Source organism: Phoca vitulina, unplaced genomic scaffold (genome assembly GCF_004348235.1).
Source record: "Phoca vitulina isolate PV1807 unplaced genomic scaffold, GSC_HSeal_1.0 scaffold31, whole genome shotgun sequence".
NCBI classification, from domain to species: domain Eukaryota; kingdom Metazoa; phylum Chordata; class Mammalia; order Carnivora; family Phocidae; genus Phoca; species Phoca vitulina.
The window spans coordinates 24,554,484-24,574,975 of record NW_022589734.1 but is presented as its reverse complement, the minus strand read 5'-3'; the positions used below and the strand labels follow the sequence as shown (position 1 = coordinate 24,574,975).

General features: G+C 42.4%; 2 protein-coding genes across 2 annotated transcripts in view; one reads left to right on the top strand and one right to left on the bottom strand.

The window, feature by feature from the left end:
- LOC116644850 (histone H2B type 1-A-like) overlaps nucleotides 1-20,492 on the bottom strand; it is a 383,608-nt gene that overhangs the window by 272,549 nt on the left and 90,567 nt on the right. The gene's annotated exons all lie outside the window — the stretch shown is intronic.
- LOC116644833 (sodium-dependent phosphate transport protein 1-like) overlaps nucleotides 15,673-20,492 on the top strand; it is a 34,739-nt gene continuing 29,919 nt past the window's right edge. The window contains exons 1-2 of the mRNA XM_032424685.1: nucleotides 15,673-15,720; nucleotides 17,043-17,122. Of these exons, the coding sequence (XP_032280576.1) occupies nucleotides 17,095-17,122 (28 nt within the window). The 5' untranslated portion in view covers nucleotides 15,673-15,720; nucleotides 17,043-17,094. The remainder of the gene's footprint in view (nucleotides 15,721-17,042; nucleotides 17,123-20,492) is intronic.

Here is a 20,492-nt window from a genome sequence, read left to right as displayed (position 1 = left end):
CATCTCTTCTGAACTCTAGAGTTGTGTATCCAACAGTGTTCTCAACACCTTCCCTTGGGTGCCTAAAAGGGATCTCTGTCGGTCCAATAATCAGCTCTTGATCATCCCCACTCCCCTCAAAACTGCTCTTGCCACAGAACTCCCTTCCTCAGTGAGCCAGACTTCTAGTTCTTAGAACAAGAACCTCTCCAGTGCTTTTCCCCCACTCGTCTATAAAACTGAAACCTTGATTTAGTGTGACTTCCCCAGGGGATTCATCTGGGATCTGATTACATTTTCGCTCTTCTACTGCTAACCACCCCCATCCAACGTTCCTCACTTGTCTTCTGCATTATTGCAATAGCTTCTTCCCGGCAGTAGCCATCTTTCCTAGAAATACAAAACCAGATTTGAATGCTGTGCTCATTTCTTTTTCCACTCTCTCTCTTTTTTTTTTTTTTTTGCTATATTTTTTCATAGTTTGTGGTTGTCAATTTCCCTGAGAAAATATTTCTAGGGGTTTAATTTCAAACTTTATTTTATTTTATTTTGTTTTATTTTATTTAGAGAAAGAGTGAGAGCACATGAGTGGGGTGGGAGGGGCAGAGGAGAGAGAGAAAATCTTTTTTTTTTTTAAGAATTATTTATTTATTTGAGAGAAAGAGAGAGAGGGTGTGCAGGGGAATGGGGGGGCAGAGGGAGAGAGAGAGAGAGAATCTCAAGCAGATTCCCCACTGGGCGTTGAGCCTGACTGCACAACCCCAAGATCATGACCTGAGCTGAAATCAAGAGTGGGACACTTAACCGACTCAACCACCCAGGCGCCCCTTAATTTTAAACTTTAAATGAAAGCTTGTCCTCAATGCCTGAAGACATGTGAGAAGAATAATCATCTACACTAAGGAACAACTCCTTCAGAATTTAAAAAAATATGTTTTATATATGTAATCTATAATATAGTACATATATATCTTGATAAATACTTGAAATATATATCAATGTACGTAAATACGTACATATACATATTTTTATTTATATGTATATAAAATGTATATTTTTTATATATGTATTTACTTCTGAGTAATTTCATCAACTATAGAATATAATAACCCAGGCATGGGAGAGACAGAATTATGAGACGGACAGATGCCTCAGAGCAAGTCAGTGTCTATATAGTTGTGGTATAAAAACACCTTTGGGGGCGCCTGGGTGGTTCAGTCAGTTAAGCGTCTGCCTTCGGCTCAGGTCATGATCTCAGGGTCCTGGGATCGGGTCCCACATCAGGTTCCCTGCTCAGCGGGGAATCTGCTTCTCTGCCCGTCCCCTAGCTTGTGCTCTCTCTCTCTCTCACTCTCTCTCTCTCAAATTAAAAAAAAAAAAACAACATTTTTTTAAATAAAAATAAATTAAAACACCTTTGGTTCAACTCAGTGATTTCCTCCTTTAGTATCCTCCTTTCCCAAAGCTAGTAGAGTGCCACTGAAACCATCGGGTGGTAGCCTGAGGTACCTTTCTGTATTACAGCTTGTGAGAAACAAACGATGGCTTCATAAGGAAAAGCACTGATGTCATGTTCTAATATTTCCAGGTCCAAGCTTCTGTTCCACTCGCTATGGGATAGCCTTTTTCATACATATCTGCAACCTCATAGCGATGGCACAGTGTGTTGTCATGAACATCACTATGGTAGCCATGGTCAACAGCACGGACCATCAGCTCCCGTTTAATGGCTCCACCAAGGGGCTGCCTGGTGACTCATTTGTTGGCCCGAATAATGCCCCAGACAGTCTTCCCGCAGGGGTAAGTGATGCAAGATTTAAGCTGTGCTCTTGTTTTTGTGGTTTGTTTGTTTGGGTGTGTATTTTTTTTAGAGCCTCTATGTTAAAAAGTTTTATTGGGGAAAATAGTGATTTGAAAGCAAGTGAAAGATCTAAAGAGGTGTTTTCAGTTATGTTAGCACCTTCTTGCAAATGGCTAACTACAGCATTCTCAATTTCCTTAGGGCCCCCGTGTACGACTGGAGCCCTCAAATTCAGGGCATCATCTTTAGTTCTGCCAACTACGGCATGATGCTGACACTGGCCCTCAGTGGGTACCTGGCTGGAAGAGTAGGCACGAAGCGAGTGGTTGGTGTTTTGTTGTTTGCATCCTCACTCCTCAGTATCCTCACCCCCCTGGCAGCTGAGCTCGGACTAGTTTCCCTCATTGCAACTCGAATAGTCCAGAGCCTAATACAGGTATCCAGATATTTTACAAATAGGGGCTGGATAGGAATTTCTATATGGTTCCACACGTCAAGAGCTCTAACTATTTTGATTTCAGGGATCAACATTTGGGGGTCAGTATGCGCTTTGGGAGAAATGGGGTCCTCCACATGAACGAAGTCGACTCTGCTCCATTGGCTTATCAGGTAAAAACACATAACTGAAATGAGTACATTACAACGCAACATTCTCACACTGGGTTATTTGATAATTTTTCTATTGAATGTTACTTTGTCTTCTCCTCAATGTTGACCAAGTATTTATCAATGAGGGAGATGGATCCTTTGTGACATGACTTTCAGTTGTTTTCCCCCAAGTTGTCATTTGTAACATGACTTTGCTTATAATGATTTTTCCTATTCTGAAAAAAATATATTTCTGTGTAGTTAAATTGATCATTCTTTTCTTCTATGGCTTTTAGATTTTGAATTAGAGATGGAAATGTTATAAAAGCATCCACCTGTGTTTTTTCTTGAACTTGCATGATTTCATTTTTTATAGTTAAATTTCTGATATATTGGAGTCTATTTTAGAATTCTATGTATAAGGTATGCAACCAACTTAATCTTCTTTAGGATTTCTCTTAGTTGTTCTGAGAACTGCTTTCTGATCATGATTTGCTTAGACAGTGCATCTGGAATGAATATTCTGAAGAAAGAAGTCTACATTATATAGGGGAAGAATGAAAAACAGAAAGAATAAGGCTAACAAACATGAAATTGATGAAGTAGGTGCTGGGTAAGAAAAGAAGGGTAACTCTCCAGCTAACTTATGGATACCAAGAGAGCCAGGGACTCTTCAGTCCAGAAAACAAGCCACCCACCCACACACACATATACACACACACCACATTGACTGACCTCATACCCCCCATAGAGCCCTTTACAACCCTGGAGGATTATTTTCTGTCACCAGAGCTTTTATTCACTGATAGGGGAATAGTCCACCAATTTGGATGAAGGAAATTTATATCAGTTATCACAGCTGACTAATGGAGCTTCTAAGTATAAATAAGGATCGAACCCCCACCCTCAAATCCTCAAACATTTGAAAGAAACCAAGAGCACAAAAGAGAGAGGTGAAACTCAAAAACTGTAAAGATGAACCCAAATGAGGAAGAACCTAAAAGAAAATTTTACACGATTAACAAATAACATGCAAGAGATCCCAGGGAATATTTATGATAACATTTATTTAAAAAGAAAAAAAAACCTGTCAGAATGGCTAGTATCAAAAAGGCAAGAAGTATGGGGCGTCTGGGTGGCTCAGTAGTTAAGCGTCTGCCTTCGGCTCTGGTCATGATCTCAGGGTCCTGGGATCGAGCCCCGCATCGGGCTCCCTGCTCAGCAGGAAGCCTGCTTCTCCCTCTCCCACTCCCCCGCATGTGTTCCCTCTCTCCCTGTCTCTCTCTCTGTCAAATAAATAAATAAAATCTTTAAAAAAAAAAAAGGCAAGAAGTAATAAGTGGTGGTGAGGTTGTGGAGAAAAGAGAATCTTTGTGCCCTATTAGTGGGAATGTAAATTGGTGCAGCAACCGTGGAAAGCAGTATGGAGATTCCTCAAAAAACTAAAAATAAAAGTCCCATACAATCCAGTCATTTCCCTTCTGGGTATTTACCTGAGGAAAATGAAAACCACTCATACAAAAGATACTTGCACTCATATCTTTGCTGCAACAATCTTTACAATAGCAAAAGATATGGAAGCAGTCCAAGTGTCCATCGATAGGTGGATGGCTGAAGAAGATGTGGTATAGACATCATGGAATATTACTTGGTCGTAAAAAAAAGAATGAAATCTTGCCATTTGCAGCAACATGGATGGACCTAGAGCTTTATTATGCTAAGTGATGCAAGTCAGACAGAGAAAGACAATTACCATGTGATTTCCCTTATATGTGGAATCTAAAAAACCAACCAACCAAACAAACAAATAACAACAGGAAAGAGAGACAGACTCATAAATATAGAGAACAAACTAGTGGTTGCCAGAGGTGGATGTGGGGGTAGGAGGGCCGGTCAAATAGGTGAAGGGGATTAAGAGATACAAACTTGCAGCTATAAAATAAATAATCATGGGAATGAAAAGCACAGCATAAGGAATAGAGTCAATAATATGATTGTATGGTGATAGATGGTTACTACACTTACTGTGGTATTTTGCAATGTGTATCATTGCCAGGGGGAAGGGGACTATCCTGGGCACCTGAAACTAACATATGTCAACTATACTTCGATTAAAAGTGTGAAAAAATAACTTTGAAAATAGATTGCTATAAAATAATTGTTGATAAAATGATATAATTGCTAATATTTTTAACTGCAGTGAATGGTCTGAATACCTAAATGAAGGGAGATGACCATCAAATTAGCAAGTTGGACAAATAAGTTGAGAGATTATCCCAGAATACAATACAAGAATCAGGAGATGGAAAGCATGGAGGAAAAATTTTAAATCTTGGAAGGAAGACGGTGACCTTATAGAAGTGGCAGCTCCCTTCTCCCTCATTTCCTGTCATTTAGGCATAGAGCTACTGGAATAGGGCAACTGACTGGCTAGGAGCAAGATCCAGAGGCTTCCTTGTTTCTGGTATTAGGGAAATACCTTAGGGTCCCCAAACAGGTAGTCTTTACTGACCTCTAGAAAGCTTTTCTAGTTCAGAGAACACAAAACCAATGGCGGTCTGTGCGGCCAACAAGAAGCCATTGGAGGAACCCGTCTGCAGGTGGAGTGGGGCTGAGCCTACCCACCTGCCTCACTAGTTCTCATAGAAATGGCCACTTCTGGGGATTCTGGGCATTCTCAGCAGTCTGCACTGGTGAACAGGATGACTCAACCCGTGAGGCTGAAGGAAAACTTCCCAGAAAAACACCCAACAGTGGAAGGGTCCAGGTCCTGCCAGCCTCTAGGACAAAACATACTCCATCTTCCTCTGCAGGGAACCACAAAGACACATCTGTAGGCAGGAAGCTTTGTAGTCACTTTAGGGAAGACTAAGCAGATAAAACAGAACTGGCAGCTCATATTTGAGGTGATAGAAACACACACACACGCACACACACACACACACACACAGTCTGAAGACGATGCAACGTCATACAGCAGTGAATATGAAAAAATAAAATAAAACCCCTGTAATGGCATACAGCAACATGGCTAAGTGTTAGAAATACAAGTGTTGAGTGAACAAAGCCTGTCTATCGTGGTGGAAAATAACCCTGATGCAGTGTTAGTCCCAAGGACACGACCTGGCAAGCTATCCCAATGGTCGTGGTACAGATGGGCTCAGAGGCCCAGTGAGGTGCTACGTTTGTCCAGCTACACTGCTCTAAAACACAGAGGGAGATGTAAGATGCAAAATGGGGTAAATTAACACATTTGAGATACACCTTGCAACGTCCTAAAGAGAACAGCCGGGGTGATATCACTTTAATAAATGTCAGAAAAGAAAAACACACACTTGAGGTATACACATACACATACATACGTGGTACAAATTGCATGGACAGGTGATAGATTTGGGCATTAATTTTCAGTATATATAAATCAAGTGTTAGCTATGAACTATGAGTGGAGCTCAAATTACAGTCTGGAATGCAGCAGAAGTATGACAGAGAACGAGACATACCAAAATCTCTCGGGATGCAGATGGTATTCCAAGTCTTCAATTGAATGTGATCACCCAGAGAAGAAACCCAAGGAAATAGCCCCATGGCCCTCCAATCTCTGGGCCTCAGACAGAGGAGGACAGGCAGCGGGGACTGGGAAGCCTCCCAGGGGCCCTTGGACAGCATTCAGTCTGAAGGGACCAGTCAGCGGAGCCACCTGCTGCCGGCCCGGAGTGAACGGTTGTGGATTCGGCAAGCCAGGGGTCCTGAAAGGCCTTGACGACAGCGGAAGGGCCGGGAGCGGAGGCAGAAAAGGAACAGAAAGCTGTCAAAGTACATGGAGGGAGTTCTGAAGAGGTGGAAAGTGTTGTTTGGCTTTGAGCCCAGGCTGTATGAAGGAAGATAAGTTTGTGTATGTGGATGGGCGAGAACCGAGAGCTGAGGAATGAAGTGAGAGTACAGGCGTGAGGGTGTATCCACACAGTGGCCTGGGCCTGGGCCATACTGGGGGAGACGTGGTCCAGGGACCTAGAGGGATCCAGTCTTGGATGGATGCAGGAACCGGCCCCTGCTGTAACTGGAGGAAAGGCAGAGGGCTCAGGGGGGAACGTGAGGATTTGGTGGACTTCGTGGGGGAGAAGGTACTGATTTCCATCTTCATCTGTTGTGCCCTGAAGTCAGGCAGCCTTTCCCTGTCCACAGAAGAAATGACAATTATAAACATAGGAAAAGATATTCAACTTCACCCTAAATAGAAAATAATGAGATAACTCTTTTCATTCCTATTTGGAAGACTTTTTAGAAACGTTGAAGATGTCCACTGTTCTCAAGGAGATGAGGAAAAAAACCAATATTTTTGGCCGTTTAGTTCGGTACAGCCTTTTTGCAAGATACTTTGACAACATCTATCAAAATGAAAAATGCACAAAGTGATCAAGCAAGGCCACTGCTGATATTCTATTGTACCGAAATAAATTATGCTTATGTTCAGAAATAACAGCCTTGTTTTGAAAAAGTTGTAAAAGGAAGTGTGCCCTACTATGTATGAGAATACTCTGTGAGGCCAGGGAAATTAAAATAGTGTTATTGAGACCTTCCCAGACAAATGTAGCTTTCTGCTGCATGGGCCGTAAATGCCTTTACAAAGAGGTGAGTGTGTGTGTCAATATATATTCTATACGTTTGCAGAGAGGAAAGGCATTCAACTCTATACCACATAATGGGGACTGGTTAACATTAGAGACCAGAGTGGGAATGGGTTGGGGGGACACATGAGGGGAACTTTGGTTCTTTGTGGTCATTTACTCTTACAATAAGCATATGTCACATGACTTGTGTAGTTAAAAATCAAAATAGCGCGAAAGGAAGAAGCGTGGCTGTTGTCTGCAATGTTATTAGGGAACTGCCAGAAAAATGGATCCTTGGGAGAACACGTGGAGAGATGCATCAGAAGTTCATGTATTCTAATATGCCTGTCTTGGTATGGCTGGTGATGCTGCCACCATGTCATCCGTCATTCTGTCGGTGTCTCTCCAGTGGTGGTCCAGAGCCCTACAGCTTACTCTCTGTCTCTTTGAAGGAATGATGCTGGGAACCTTCACCATCATCCTCCTGGGTGGCATCATCTGCCAAACGCTTGGGTGGCCTTTTGCCTTCTATATCTTGGGTAAGCTACGGTCTCCCCATCCCCAGGGTTTCTTCCAAGTATCAGGCGGTGACGTTACTAACCCGCCATAAAACATTATTAGCACGACGTGGCTGGGGGTGCTCTGCTTCCCTTGCAGGCCTCGGGTGACCGGCTTGCAGAGCGGTGGTTCGTGAGACAGGAAGGAAAGACGTGCAGCCTCTGCTGTGGGTTGTGTTTCAGATTCAGTGCCTCCGTGCGGGGGCCGGCTGAGGTGCAAGCTTCCTAAGGAGAGAAAACACTGAACACCAACGGGGTGAAGACAGTGAGGACCAATGACCTGTGAGGGGTGAGGTTTAAGGCAGGGCGCAGGGAAAGGGAGCTCCGCAGAAACAGAATCAAGGAGACAAAGCTCAGGGCTTGGAGAGAGGAGAGCATGAGGCAGAAAAGAGGGAACAGGAAACCCGGTTATCTGCAGGGTCCCCCCGTTGGTCCACAGCGGAGCTCTCATCAGGACACTCATCAGACACCGTCTCGTGTGTGAAGACATCATCTGAGCCCAGAGGAGGAAAAAATCACTGGGAAAGATTCAAGGACAATATCCAATACTTACAGAGAATCAGAGATGGTGCCTCTTGCCACAAGACAGACTGAAAACATTTAAGAGTTCAGGGGCCATTGGGCAGGATATTCACCATCGACTTTCCTTGGTAGTGAGAAATCATTCGCTCTGGAGGAAGTGCTGCAGTGGGTCCCTCTGACAAATGATGACACAAGACCTAAAAGATCAAACTGTCTCTATGTAATTTAACCATATCCCAGACAAAAGCTCAAAAATATGTATAGGAAGACAAAAATATTCAGCACCCAACTAGGTATAATTCACAAGGTCTGGTTCCAATCATACATTACCAGGCATGGAAAAAAAAAAGCAGGAAAACACAATCCAAAAGAAGAAGAATTAAAAAAAAAAAAATCAGGGATGCCTGGGTGGCTCAGTCAGTTAAGCATCTGCCTTCAGCCCAGGTCATGATCCCAGGGTCCTGGGATCGAGTCCCACATCGGGCTCCTTGCTCAGCAGGGAGCCTGCTTCTCCCTCTCTCTCCCTCTGCTTGTGCTCTCTCTGTCAAATAAATAAAATCTTAAAAAAAAAATCAATGAAAACCAACCCAGAACGGACACAAATATTAAGAATTAGCAGACAAGGGCATTAAAATAGACAGCTATTCTAACTGTGCTATAACCTAAGTCTATTTGTTCAGAAGTTAAGTGGAGACATGGAAAAATCTTTTTTAAAAAGACCCAAATCTAACTTCTAGACATGAAACCTATAATATATGGATGGAATTAAGGACAGATTAGGGTACCGAAAAATAGCAGTATAAATCATCCAGAATGGACCGCCATGAGAAGAACAGTAACAGTGAACGAGAACATGAGGGCAGAGCAGCGTGCTCAGAGAAGAGGAGTGGTATGGGAGAACAGAAGAAGTCTTTGAGGAAATCACGGGTGAAGCGTTGCCTAAGTCAATGAAAACTACAAACTCACAGACCCAAGAAGGTCCATGGGCCTCAAGCACGGGAAACATGAAGAAAGTGACACCAAGTTACATGGTAATCAGATGGCTCAAAGCCAATGATAAAGATAAAATCTTAAAAGCAGCCAGAGCTGGATGGAGCATGAGGCTGGAGGTTCCAAGCTTCTAATCAGGGTTTGTTCTTTCTGGTGACCAGTCCCTGTCTTGAAGCTATCCAGGGGGCCACCGAGAGTTGCCTCATTAGAACAGAAGACGCTTGCATCACTCAGGAAATTGCAAGGGTTTTAGGAGCTCTGTGCCAGAGACTGGGGGCAGAGACCACATACATTTCTTCTGGTGTCCCATGAACCATTGTAAGAGGTGTACAGAGGTACACAGTGCAAGTCCTTTTTCATGTAATTAGAAGAGCAAGGCTGAAGGACACTGTGAAGCCTCTCTGGATCTAGCCTGGAACATTCCTGTCACCCACAGACATTCCAGTTTTCTCATGGGAGCCACAAGGGGATTCGCATACATAGCAGCAATCCTCGCACCCACCGTCAATGGGTTTCTCCTCAATCAGGTAGGGTTTTCTTGTCACAGACTCTTACAATGCCAAATCTAAAGGTAGTAACATAAAGATGGTATTCGCATTTTAGAAAATACAATTAAATTGTGGGTCAGCTTTGTCATGAAGATCAACCTGGCAAAGAAAAATGTAGAACAATTTCTTTCAGTCTTTAAAACTGAAATCACAGCCATACGGAGGTCATGAGGTGAGGATTCCATGCATAGATGCAACTTGCCATGTCTTCTGCAACACTCTGGAGTTTTCATTTACACAACCATCCCCACGCAGAGGGATAGTTAAAATAGATGTGCCAGAGTGTGTGACACATGCAGGCATGATTATGGGTATGTCACATGCAGGAATCTCATTTAATTATTGATTCTCACACCAATTATGAGGATCACTTCCTGACGATTAAGCTGAAAATCTGATAGAATAAGTCTTTCCGCTAAAAGGATATAGAATCAGAAATCTTCCTTTGTAGACCTGTCTAGCTCCAAAGCCTGCAATGTTGCCACCATGCCATGGCAACGCAAGAAGAAAACACTCAGCGTGTTTGATGTTGTCATGATTTGCACAAAAGAGACAATGTATAGCACTTTGGTAAACAGTGACAAATGCAGTTCTGTAAGTTAATTGTAAAGGTTCCTAAATCCCATTTATTAAGACTATTCCAAATGCGCTTTGAACGTATTATTTCTATCCAACTATCAAGCTGCTCACGGGGAATGAATTTCTGCAATGGAAACCCACTAGCAAACTATTAAAATGGCCTTATAGAGAAAAGGATGAAAGGGGTAATATTTACTTGAGGTTTTGTGTCCTCAGGCCCCTGAATTTGGGTGGAGAAATGTCTTCTTGTTGTTGTTTGTCATTAACCTACTAGGACTGATCTTCTACCTTATATTTGGAGAAGCAGTTGTCCAAGACTGGGCAAAGGAGAGGAAACTCACTCATTTATGAAGGTAAAGGATAGTGATTTCATCTGTGGATTTAACCAGAGAAGCACTATTTAAATTTTTAATTCTATGTCACTTTTTTTCCTTAGTTATTCCACCTTGATATGATGGAGAGTCACCGGGCACCTTCCTTCACAAACGAGAAGCCTTTAGTGATGAAAATACCAACAGAAGGAATTTCATTTGCCTGGTTCTTTTCGAATCTGAGATCAGTTCTTTATGCTACTAAGCTTTCTTTTTGAGGAAAATGTAAGAAGAATGAAAATTCCAATAAAGTGATAGCTGAGAACAAAGATGTTGTCTCCATAGAATTATCAGTGGATTTGGAGGAACTGCTGGAGCAGAGCCGATAGGCCAGACTCACAGTTTCTGGATCTCAAAACAGGAAACAATGTTTGGAAGCTCTTCATCGAGGGTGGTAACCTCAGTAGGACGATGATTTTTCCTATCTGTAAAAGTGAATATTAATTTGTATTTGTTGGACTGGACATTGTCCACATGCCCCTCGCCTGTGTGTTCCACTCTTCATCCCGTTTAGGCCCCAGGAGGCTGACCTGCATGGTTGGCATCCACAATGCCTCGTCCACTGGCTTCTGCTGGATTTTCAATGGAGACCGAAGAGTGAGGACAGAGAGTATCTATCTCTAAAGTCCCTCCCTGTGGGATCTGCAGGGGGCTGATTCTTCCCCTACAGTTCACAGCTACTGGTCCCTCCACACTTTCTGGTGGCTTCTCTCTTCCCCTTTCAGGCCTTTTTTGGCCTGCACCACATTCCCAGTCCTGTGTAAGTTGTCTCTTTTAACACTGTCTTCAAATTACCCACTGTGAGTCTGCCGTATTTTCCTTCTGGGATCCAACTAGTACTTCAGTGGTTGAATCATATATAAAGCTCCAAATGGGAAACGGAACAGTGTTTTTGTAAAATGGTGATGTGTAGGTATCAGTGGGTCAGAGCATGTGCAGGGGGCCAGGGCCGTTTCCTTGGTTCCTTCCCATGGAGATCCTTACCACATAGGTGACAGAGCCTGAGGTCATTTCATGTTGAGGTGATGTGATGGGCACGGTTCTGAGTGAAAAACCAGGGCAAGGAGACAGAGAAGACAATGGCTGAGGTCCTGCTCTAGTCTAGAATCTAGGCCCTTGGGACATGAGAGCAAACTAGACCCAGTCACTATTCTCCAGTCTAACGTGTAGGACAGACCCAATGGCTGCCCTGGGCACAATAGCAGGGGACATACAGGCTGTTGGGGGAGACCACCCCAGCGGTTCCGATCCCAAGTGGAAGAGCCCAGGGAGGGATCTCCTTCCACAAGGAGTTCCTGAGCTAAATGGGTTGCTCTACGGGAAGATTTCTCACACTGGAGCTCAGCACGTACAAAAGCACAGAGACAAGAAACAGGATGGATTCTGAAAGGAAGGACCTGCCCGCATGGTCAGTTAGGAAAGCACAGAAGATGAGGTTAGGGAGGTGGGTGTGACCAGCACATGAAGGTCGTGTTTGCCACGTTAGAGAGCCCGAAGGGTACCCTACAAGCAATAGTGACAAGGAGAGAAGAAGAGAGACGTGCATCATGTTTAGGAGGTAAAGTTGAAAAGTCACGGCATTTGGTTAGGTGGGTGCTGGAGAAGAGAGGAGTTGAGTCTGGGTGTCTACCCCGAGAGACTGCATAGAGTGTCTGAGCAGCTAAGTCAGAGAATGCAGGAGGAGGAGTCCTTCTTAGAGTGGAGATAATGAGTTGACATGCATGCTGTCTCTCTTCTGGGAGCCTCAGAAATTCCTTAGCTTGTAGATGTCTTTCCCCCTGTGTCTTCATATCATCTTCCCTCTGCACATGTCTCTTCGTCAAAATTTCCCCTTCTTATAAGGATGTCCCATGTTAATGACAGGGTTTTGTTTTGTTTTGTTTAGAGAGAGAGAGACAGCATGCATGTGCATGTGAGCAGGGGGCGGGGCAGAGGGAGAGAGAGAGAGAGAATCTTAAGCAGGCTCCGCACTCAGTGCAGGCTGACCCGGGACTCCATCTCAGGACCCTGAGATCATGACCTGAAATCAAGAGTCGGATGCTCAACCCACTAAGCCACCCAGACATCCTGCTAATGACAGGCTCTTAATGTTGTTGCTGAGAGTACTGAATGGATATGACCAACGTGCTGAGGCCCCTGAGGGTCCGAGGCCGTGCCATGCGTTTCTACGTCTTCAGTGTAGACACTTAATAAATATCTGGTGAACCTTAATATAGGTATATTATCATAAAGCAAAAAAGTAATTCTATGTATTAGGAATCAAGATATTTAATGTATGAGAAAAATTCAGGATTCAGGAACATGAAGTCAAGGAAGTTTTAAAAATCACTCTAACATTCAATTTGAATTGGAAATATCAGACAGAATTTGTAGTTTTTTTCTTAAAAAAATACTTCTTTTAAGTTCTTCCACTGAAAGGGCCTAGAAGCAATGAGACCTAGGAGCAAGGAGTAGCTCAATATTTGGAGTGTGGTCTCTGGATGTTACTTGCTACTGAAAGGAACCAGCATTCCATAAGAAAGCCCAGGTTCGAGAACAGTAAATACACCAGAGGAGCCTGGAATGTGTGTGTGTGTGTGTGTGCGCGTTAGAAAACATGGAAGCTTTCCCAGACAACTAGGGTCAGGTCTCAATAGATAGAAACTGGCTTGAATAGCCTCCTACTGGCCAAAGAAGGGAAAATTTAAGCATCAAAAAATATGTACTCAACAGATTGAAACACATAAAGTAAAACCCATGAAGTCATAATTTCTTGGTCAACTTTGCTAAGGCACTAAATTATTATTCTACAACTTCATCAAGTATCCTGACTTTCTTATTTTTTTAAGATTGTATTTATTTATTTATTTATTTATTTATCTGAGAGAGAGATGCACACAAGCAGTGGGGAGGGACAGAGGGAGAAGCAGACTCCTTGCTGAGCAGGGATCCCCATGTAGGGCTTGATCCCAGGACTCTGGGATCTTGACCAGAGCTGAAGGCAGACCCTTAACCGACTGAGCCACCCAGGAGCCCCTGGCTTTCCTATTAAATCTGTGTTTCAGGGTAACCAAATACACAATTAGGCAAATTTCCTATTTTGTAGAAGATTCCAGTTCCTACATGAAGAAGGCAGGATAGAATTAGAAAATCACCACTCGCAACTTCTAATAAAATAATGGATCTAGGCAGCATTTACTAACAGCCATCAAAGTGCACAGGTGAAGATTGATGAGAACTTCATTAGTGGATAAATCAAGCTGAGAATATCTGAACCCACCGAGCAATCTTATCTCACTAAAAATGAGCCAAGCTGACACCGGGGCATTATCCAGCACCCCATGAAGTATTCTTGTCCTGGATCTAAGCAAGCCTATCCACATACCAGAAGGTTCCAGGACATAAGGGATAAAGAATTTATCAAATGACACTAAAAGGAAGCAATTAGCCAAATCAGTCATGAGAGTCACTCTGCAAATGACCCTGTTTTGTTACTATTGTTGTTTTTAAGTAACAGCAAATATAAAATGAAGGAAGGAATGGTTACAAAGTTAAAGAGAGGTGAGAGCCATAACAGTTATGGGTCACATGTGGATCTTGTTTGGATCCTCATTTAAATAAATCAAATATGGAAGGAAGGAAGGAAGGAAGGAAGGAAGGAAGGACGATGGAAGGAAGGGGGGGAGGGAGAGAGGGGGGAGGGAAGAAGGAAGGAAGAGAGAGAAAAGGATAACTGAAGAAATTGGAAACATCTTCATAATGACTAGCTATTAGATTATATTAAGAGATGATTGCTTATTAGATACACTGATGGTAATACTAGGTATGTTTTTTAAAGCACTAATGAGTCATATAACCATGCTGTACTTTTTATGGGAGAAATTACATAATATCTGAGATTTACTTTAAAATACTACAGAACACAACCATTGGAGAAATATATATATATATATATAATATATATATAATATATATATATATAATTTATATATAGTTATATAACTCGATTGGCCAAATATTGATAATTGTTGAAGCTGGTTAATGGGCATAGGTTATATTAAACTCTTCTACATTTCTTATATGTTTGGAAATTTCTATACAATGTTAAATTTAAAAACTTAATAAGAAACACAGAATCCAGAGGTAGAATCCAGAAGTGATTTCAAAAGCATATCACAGAACAACATAAAGCTTTGGGGTCAGCACACAGGAAGATCGTTCCCTCTGGGTAATCAGTAATGAGAACCGGAGACATTGACACCGGATGGGAATGCTGTTTATTTAAAATATGGACATTGAGCAACTGCTGATCTGGGGCTCTCCAACACTAAAAGGCCAGAGAATGCCAGAAACTGCCAACCTTGTCATCAAACTGTACAAACATGCAGGAATAGCCAGGACCTGGATTTCCAATGAAGAAAAAATCCAACTGATTATGTAAGACATCAGAGTCTTTTGGGCAAATAGGTTAAAGGTTTTCAACATTTCTTTAGAGAGAAAATGACTGGGTCAATTAATAGAGCATCTGCTATGTGCCAAACTTTTATTAGACCCTTATAAGTATAATAACACATCTTTTAAAAAATGCTTAAGTATGTAAGAAACTATATATCATGCAAAATCCCTGATTTTAGGGCTTAGATGTTCCTCTGCGACCAGTAGGTTGACTTCAAAGAATTCCAAAGTAAAAGTGCTCCCAGGTATCGCTATGGATAGGTGGTGGAACCAGGAGAACTTAATCATTGCAGAAGTTATGGGGGAAGTCACTTTCTTTGGAGGACAGACCTTAATAAAATGTACCTCTCTCTGAGTAGCTTGAATGTTGGGCAGATGTGTTCTTTGCAAAAGAGAGAGAGGGGGAGGGAAGGGGAGGCGAGGGGAGGGGAGGGGAGAAGAAGGGCAGGGCAAAGGAGGGAAAAAGGAAGGCAGGAAGACAAAAAGCTAATAGGGTGTTTATGGGGCATTTAAAAAGCCATAGCCTTTCCATCAGAAGGGTACTGGATACCCAGAGCCACGCTCAAGAGAAAACATCTACCCTGGGAGCACGTAGGCAACAGTGCGGTTCTCCCTCCTGGCAGGAGGAGACCGGCCATGTCTGGCTATATAGTCATGAACTTGATGGCAGATTTCCAGGAGGTTTCTAGTCCACTGGAAGATTGTAAGATTCATACTCCTCATCTGAAGATTCAAGGAAAGGTAAAAGTGAAGTTAAAAATTAAACCTTTTAACTTTGACATAATGAAGTCAAAGGATTGGGTGAAGGATTAATGGGGCTAATAATTGGAAAATCCAGAAATTCAGTACTTTTTTCAAGTTCAAAGCTTCACAGGGGAAGAAGGAATCGCTTGTCGGTCCCGAATCAGGTCAGTCTTACTCTTATATTGCTACTAAATGAAATTAACAATTCCCCGGAGTGATAAGGGGGGCTTCTCTGTTAAAGATCTTATCAAGGGTGTTTAGCAAGCTCAGGAAATTTATTGCCACAGATTCTTCCTGAGGAAAAGTAAAAAGAACGTATTTCTAGGGATTAGTGTGAGGTGGACAGTTGTGTGGACAGTCAAGGAAAGAGAAGCGTGTGGTGTGTGTTGTATGGTGCTTGTGTATCTGTGAGTGGTATGGGATGTCTGTGGTGTGAGGTATGCGTAAGTATGTTTGTGATGCGTGTGGTGTGGTGTGTGTAGTTTATATATATGTGTTGTGCTGAGATGTGTTTGTGTGTGTGGTTGTATGTGTGTACAGAGCACGTGTGTGTCTGTGTAGTATGTGTGTGGTGTGTGGCTATGTGTGCTTGCACTTGCATGTATTTTGAAATAAACAGCAGTCCCAGAAGATGTTTCAGCATGGGATAATGGTGGTTGACCAGCTGCTCATTCAAAATATTTTGCAAATCCAACCTTAGGAATTTATCCTTTGAGCATCTGGTCAAACTGATGTGGCTGAAGCTCAAGGTGTAGCCAAGGGCATGACCAGCGCCCGTTAGCGCAGTGGCTGGTCTGTCCAGGAAGGGGGTTGACCTGGCTCTCCTCGAGAAGGCAAAATTAATAAGCAGATAGTTATTCTTCAACCCTATTAAGATATAAGAAAAATAATTTATTTAACTTTACTTATTCCTTTCCAACGTCCTTTTTTACATTCAAGTTTCTGACCTTGAGCAATCTCTTCCTGCCTGAAAAACATGTTTTAACATTCCTTGCAGGGCACGTCTACCATCAGTGAATTCTTTCAGTTTTTGTTTGTTTGTCTCACTTTTGAGGGATATTTTCACTGGACATAGAATTACGGGTTAGCAGGGTTTTTGTTCTTTTTAAATAGTTTTCGGGGGTGTGTGTATATTTTTAGTCAACTAAAAAAGCATAAAAGCGCAATGTCAAAGGAAGCACATGGTTGAGTTAAATGGGTACTGATGTACGGAGCAAGCTTCCCTCTGATGCGTGTTTTAAATCAGAAAGGAGTACTGGGTGGTTTTTGGTCAGTTCTTCCCTGCGTTATGCTGATACCAACATGTTTTACACTTGCAGTGGAGACCACACCCCTCAACAAGAAGAGAAGAAACTGGAACCCCTTACGCAAATGGATAACCACTTCCCTCCCAGGAAAGGTAGAAATTATTCTCTATCCTACTGCATAGGCTTTTTTCTTCTTATATATGACATCATAGGGGTGCTTGGGTGGTCAGTCGGTTAAGCCTCCGACTCTTGATTTCAGCTCAGGTCATGATCTCAGGGTCGTGGGACTGAGCCCCACGTAGGGTTCAGTGCTGGGCATGGAGTCTGCTTAGGACTCTCTCTCTCCCTCTGCCCCTCCATGTGCATGAGAGCTCTCTTTCTATTAAAAAAAAAAAAGAGAGAGAGAGAGACTGAGAGAGACATCATAGATTCTAGGTGAGAGGATTTTCCCATAAAAACATATAAAGTGTTAGGGTGCTTGAGTGGCTCAGTCGGTTGAGCATCCGACTCTTGATTTTGGTTCAGGTCATGATCTCAGGGTTGTGGGATTGAGCCCCATGAGTCGGGCTCCATTCTCAGCATGGAGTCTCCTTGAGATTCTCTTTCTCCCTCTCCCTCTGCTCTTCCCCTCAATTGTGCTCTCACTCTAAAATAAATAAAATCTTAAAAAGAAACATATAAGTGGTCTTAGAATTGTTCAGGAAAGGAGGTGAAAAAAATTAGTCCTGCTATAGTTTTCCATTAGAAAAACCGCAAATAAAAAGAACTCATATATTTTAAGTTATTTTGCTTCTTGTATACTTGTCAGTTTAATCACTTGGTGGAGAATATCAGAAAGAGGTGCACTATTTTTGTTCCATCTCAAGGAGAAAGAGACAGATCCCTGAATGGAAGCTAGGCAGGATGAATGTTCTTGAGTCACTGCATCCTTGGACATCAACACTTGCATATCCTGAAAACTTTTTTAGACAAACTGTTTATTTTGAGCAGGGCAGGGGAAGGACAATAAGAAATTACCACTATTGTCTTAGAGTTATGTGCATGTCATGGGGAATACAATCCCAGGAGAGGGAGCAGGCAAAGAATTACATTCTTTTTCAATTTAGGTAAAGATGAGTGGTCTATTAACTTCTAAATTTCTTCTTGTGTTATTTTTTATATTTAGGGGTTGTGAGTTTTCTATTGTTCATTTAATCTATATTCAAATTTATATACAGATACACAAAACATATAAACATAGAAACCATATAAACTGATATATATATATTATATATATATATAAAGCATATAAACCAATATATATATATATATAGCTTACTGATTTCTGCCCTTTTTCTTAACATTTCCTTCCTTTTCAGTTCTTTGGGTTTGTTCCTTTGTTACTTTTCTGTCTTCGAATTCTTTCTTCTTTTTTGATAAATACCCTCAGGGGTGTACTTTGGCCCTAACTGTCCATGAGTTGAACACACAGTATCTTAGTGTTGCTCATCCCAAACACTTTGGAATTTCTCTTGGTTTACTTTTTAACTCAAGGTTTATTTAGAATTAGTTCATGTTCTTCCTGAGGCAATGTGGAGGAGACGAGTGCATAAACTCAAAAGGCATCCCTAACTGACAATGACATCAAGTCCTTCTCTCCATATGGTGAGGACTGCCTCCCCTTTGCTCTCTGGAAGGATTTTTTTTTTTTCTTTCTCTCCTCCAGGGACATTCCCCCCAGCATTTCTGTTAGTTTTCCAGGTCCATTCACTTTCCTTTTGATTTTAAAGAGTGGGTTTAGAAAGCTTTTGAGCAAGACATCCTCAGTGTGTGCGTGTACGTGTGTGGTTGGAGACATTTTTTCTGATGGCCCAAGGACAGTGAGTTTTAGGCTGTAGGCCAAAGGAAGGACTGGCTGATGACTGAGTTGTTTTCTTCCTCTGCTGAATTCCAGGGCTCGTTCACCCCGAGCAAGTTTCCACAGTCCCCCTGGCAAGGTGGGGGGCAGTGTGTTCAGCCCTCACTGAGTCAGTAGGTCTTTGGCATCTAAGTGTCTGAGAACAGGGTCTCTTACTAGACCCTCCCATTGCCATGGCCTTGGCACTTGACTCCTGTTGTCCCTGTGCCCTGGGAGGCAAAAAACAAAAACAAAAACAAATAAACAAAAAAGCTGGTATCAAATGTCTTCAGGGAAAAATCTGCCTTCAATGATCAGTCTATGCCTTGTGGAGCCTGTCTCCACTGAACCCTTGGCCTGAATATTTCATTTTTCCTGGCAGATCATCCATACTTCTAATGAAATATTTGATTTGATTGATTGATTGATTTGGGGGGGGGGGGGCAGAAGGAAAAGGAGAGAGAGAATCTCAAGCAGGCTCCATGCCCAGGACGGAGCCAATGCAGGGCTCCATCTCACGACCCTGAGATCATGACCTCAGCTGAAATCAAGAGTCAGATGCTTAACCAAATGAGCCACCCAGATGCCCTGAAATATTTTATTTTAAATATATTTCATTTAATATTTGTATCTGTTTACAAAAGGAGATCAGTCCAGAAAACGAATTTTCCAGGCATTAGTGTAATTCCACTTAGCAGTATATCCAACATTTGTCTAGCTGAACTTCAAAACCTTATGAGTCAGCAACACCCTTTTACCCTCCCTCTCCCCCTTCTGGAACTGGAATTTCTGCAGCAGTGACCCAATGCCTGCCCCACCCCTGTATGGCAGGGGTACTGGGGGCATAGGGCTTGCCTCTCCTCTCACAAGTCCACAGATACAGAAATATTATGCTCCAGCATGAACCTCCTTCACTTCTGTTTTAGATCATTTAGATGATAAGATTTGTGACTTTGAGCTAATGAGATTTTGAGGAGGAGACAGAGTTGAGCTGATACTGTATTATAAGATGAGACTTTTAAGGACCAGAGGGTGGGCTGTGGTAGCCAGAATCCTAAGATTACCCCCAAGATTCTGGCCCCTGGTGTACACGCACCTTCCGCTAGTTATTTAAGCAAACACTAAGCTAGGTGCTGCCTGAAGGGATTCAGCAGATTTAAATAGGGTCGCAAATCAGCTGGTCTTAAAATAGGGAAATTACCCAGGAAATTACCCAGAACTTAAATCTGGGTCTAGAAGTCAGAGACCAAGCAGCTAGAGAGATTCAAAGCGTGAGAGAGTTCAACGTAAGAGAGATTCTTCCTGGCTGGTTTTGGAGTTGGAGGAGGCCATGTGACCAGTCACACCAACTGTAAGCAGCTCCCAGCTGATAGCTGGCAGGGAGACAGCGACCTCAGTTCTGCCTCCATAGAAAATGGAATTCTTCCAATCACCTGAATGAAAATGGAAATGGACCCTTGCTCAGAACCTTCAGCTGAGAACTCATTCGGGCCGAACCCTTGATTTTTTAGCCTTTGAGACCATGAACAGAAAACCCAACCACATTCTGACCTACAAAACTGTGAGTTAATAAATGGGTGTTGTTTTAAGCCATTACGTTTGCAGAAATTTTCTTTTTACACAATAGAAAATGAGCACACTTTGTA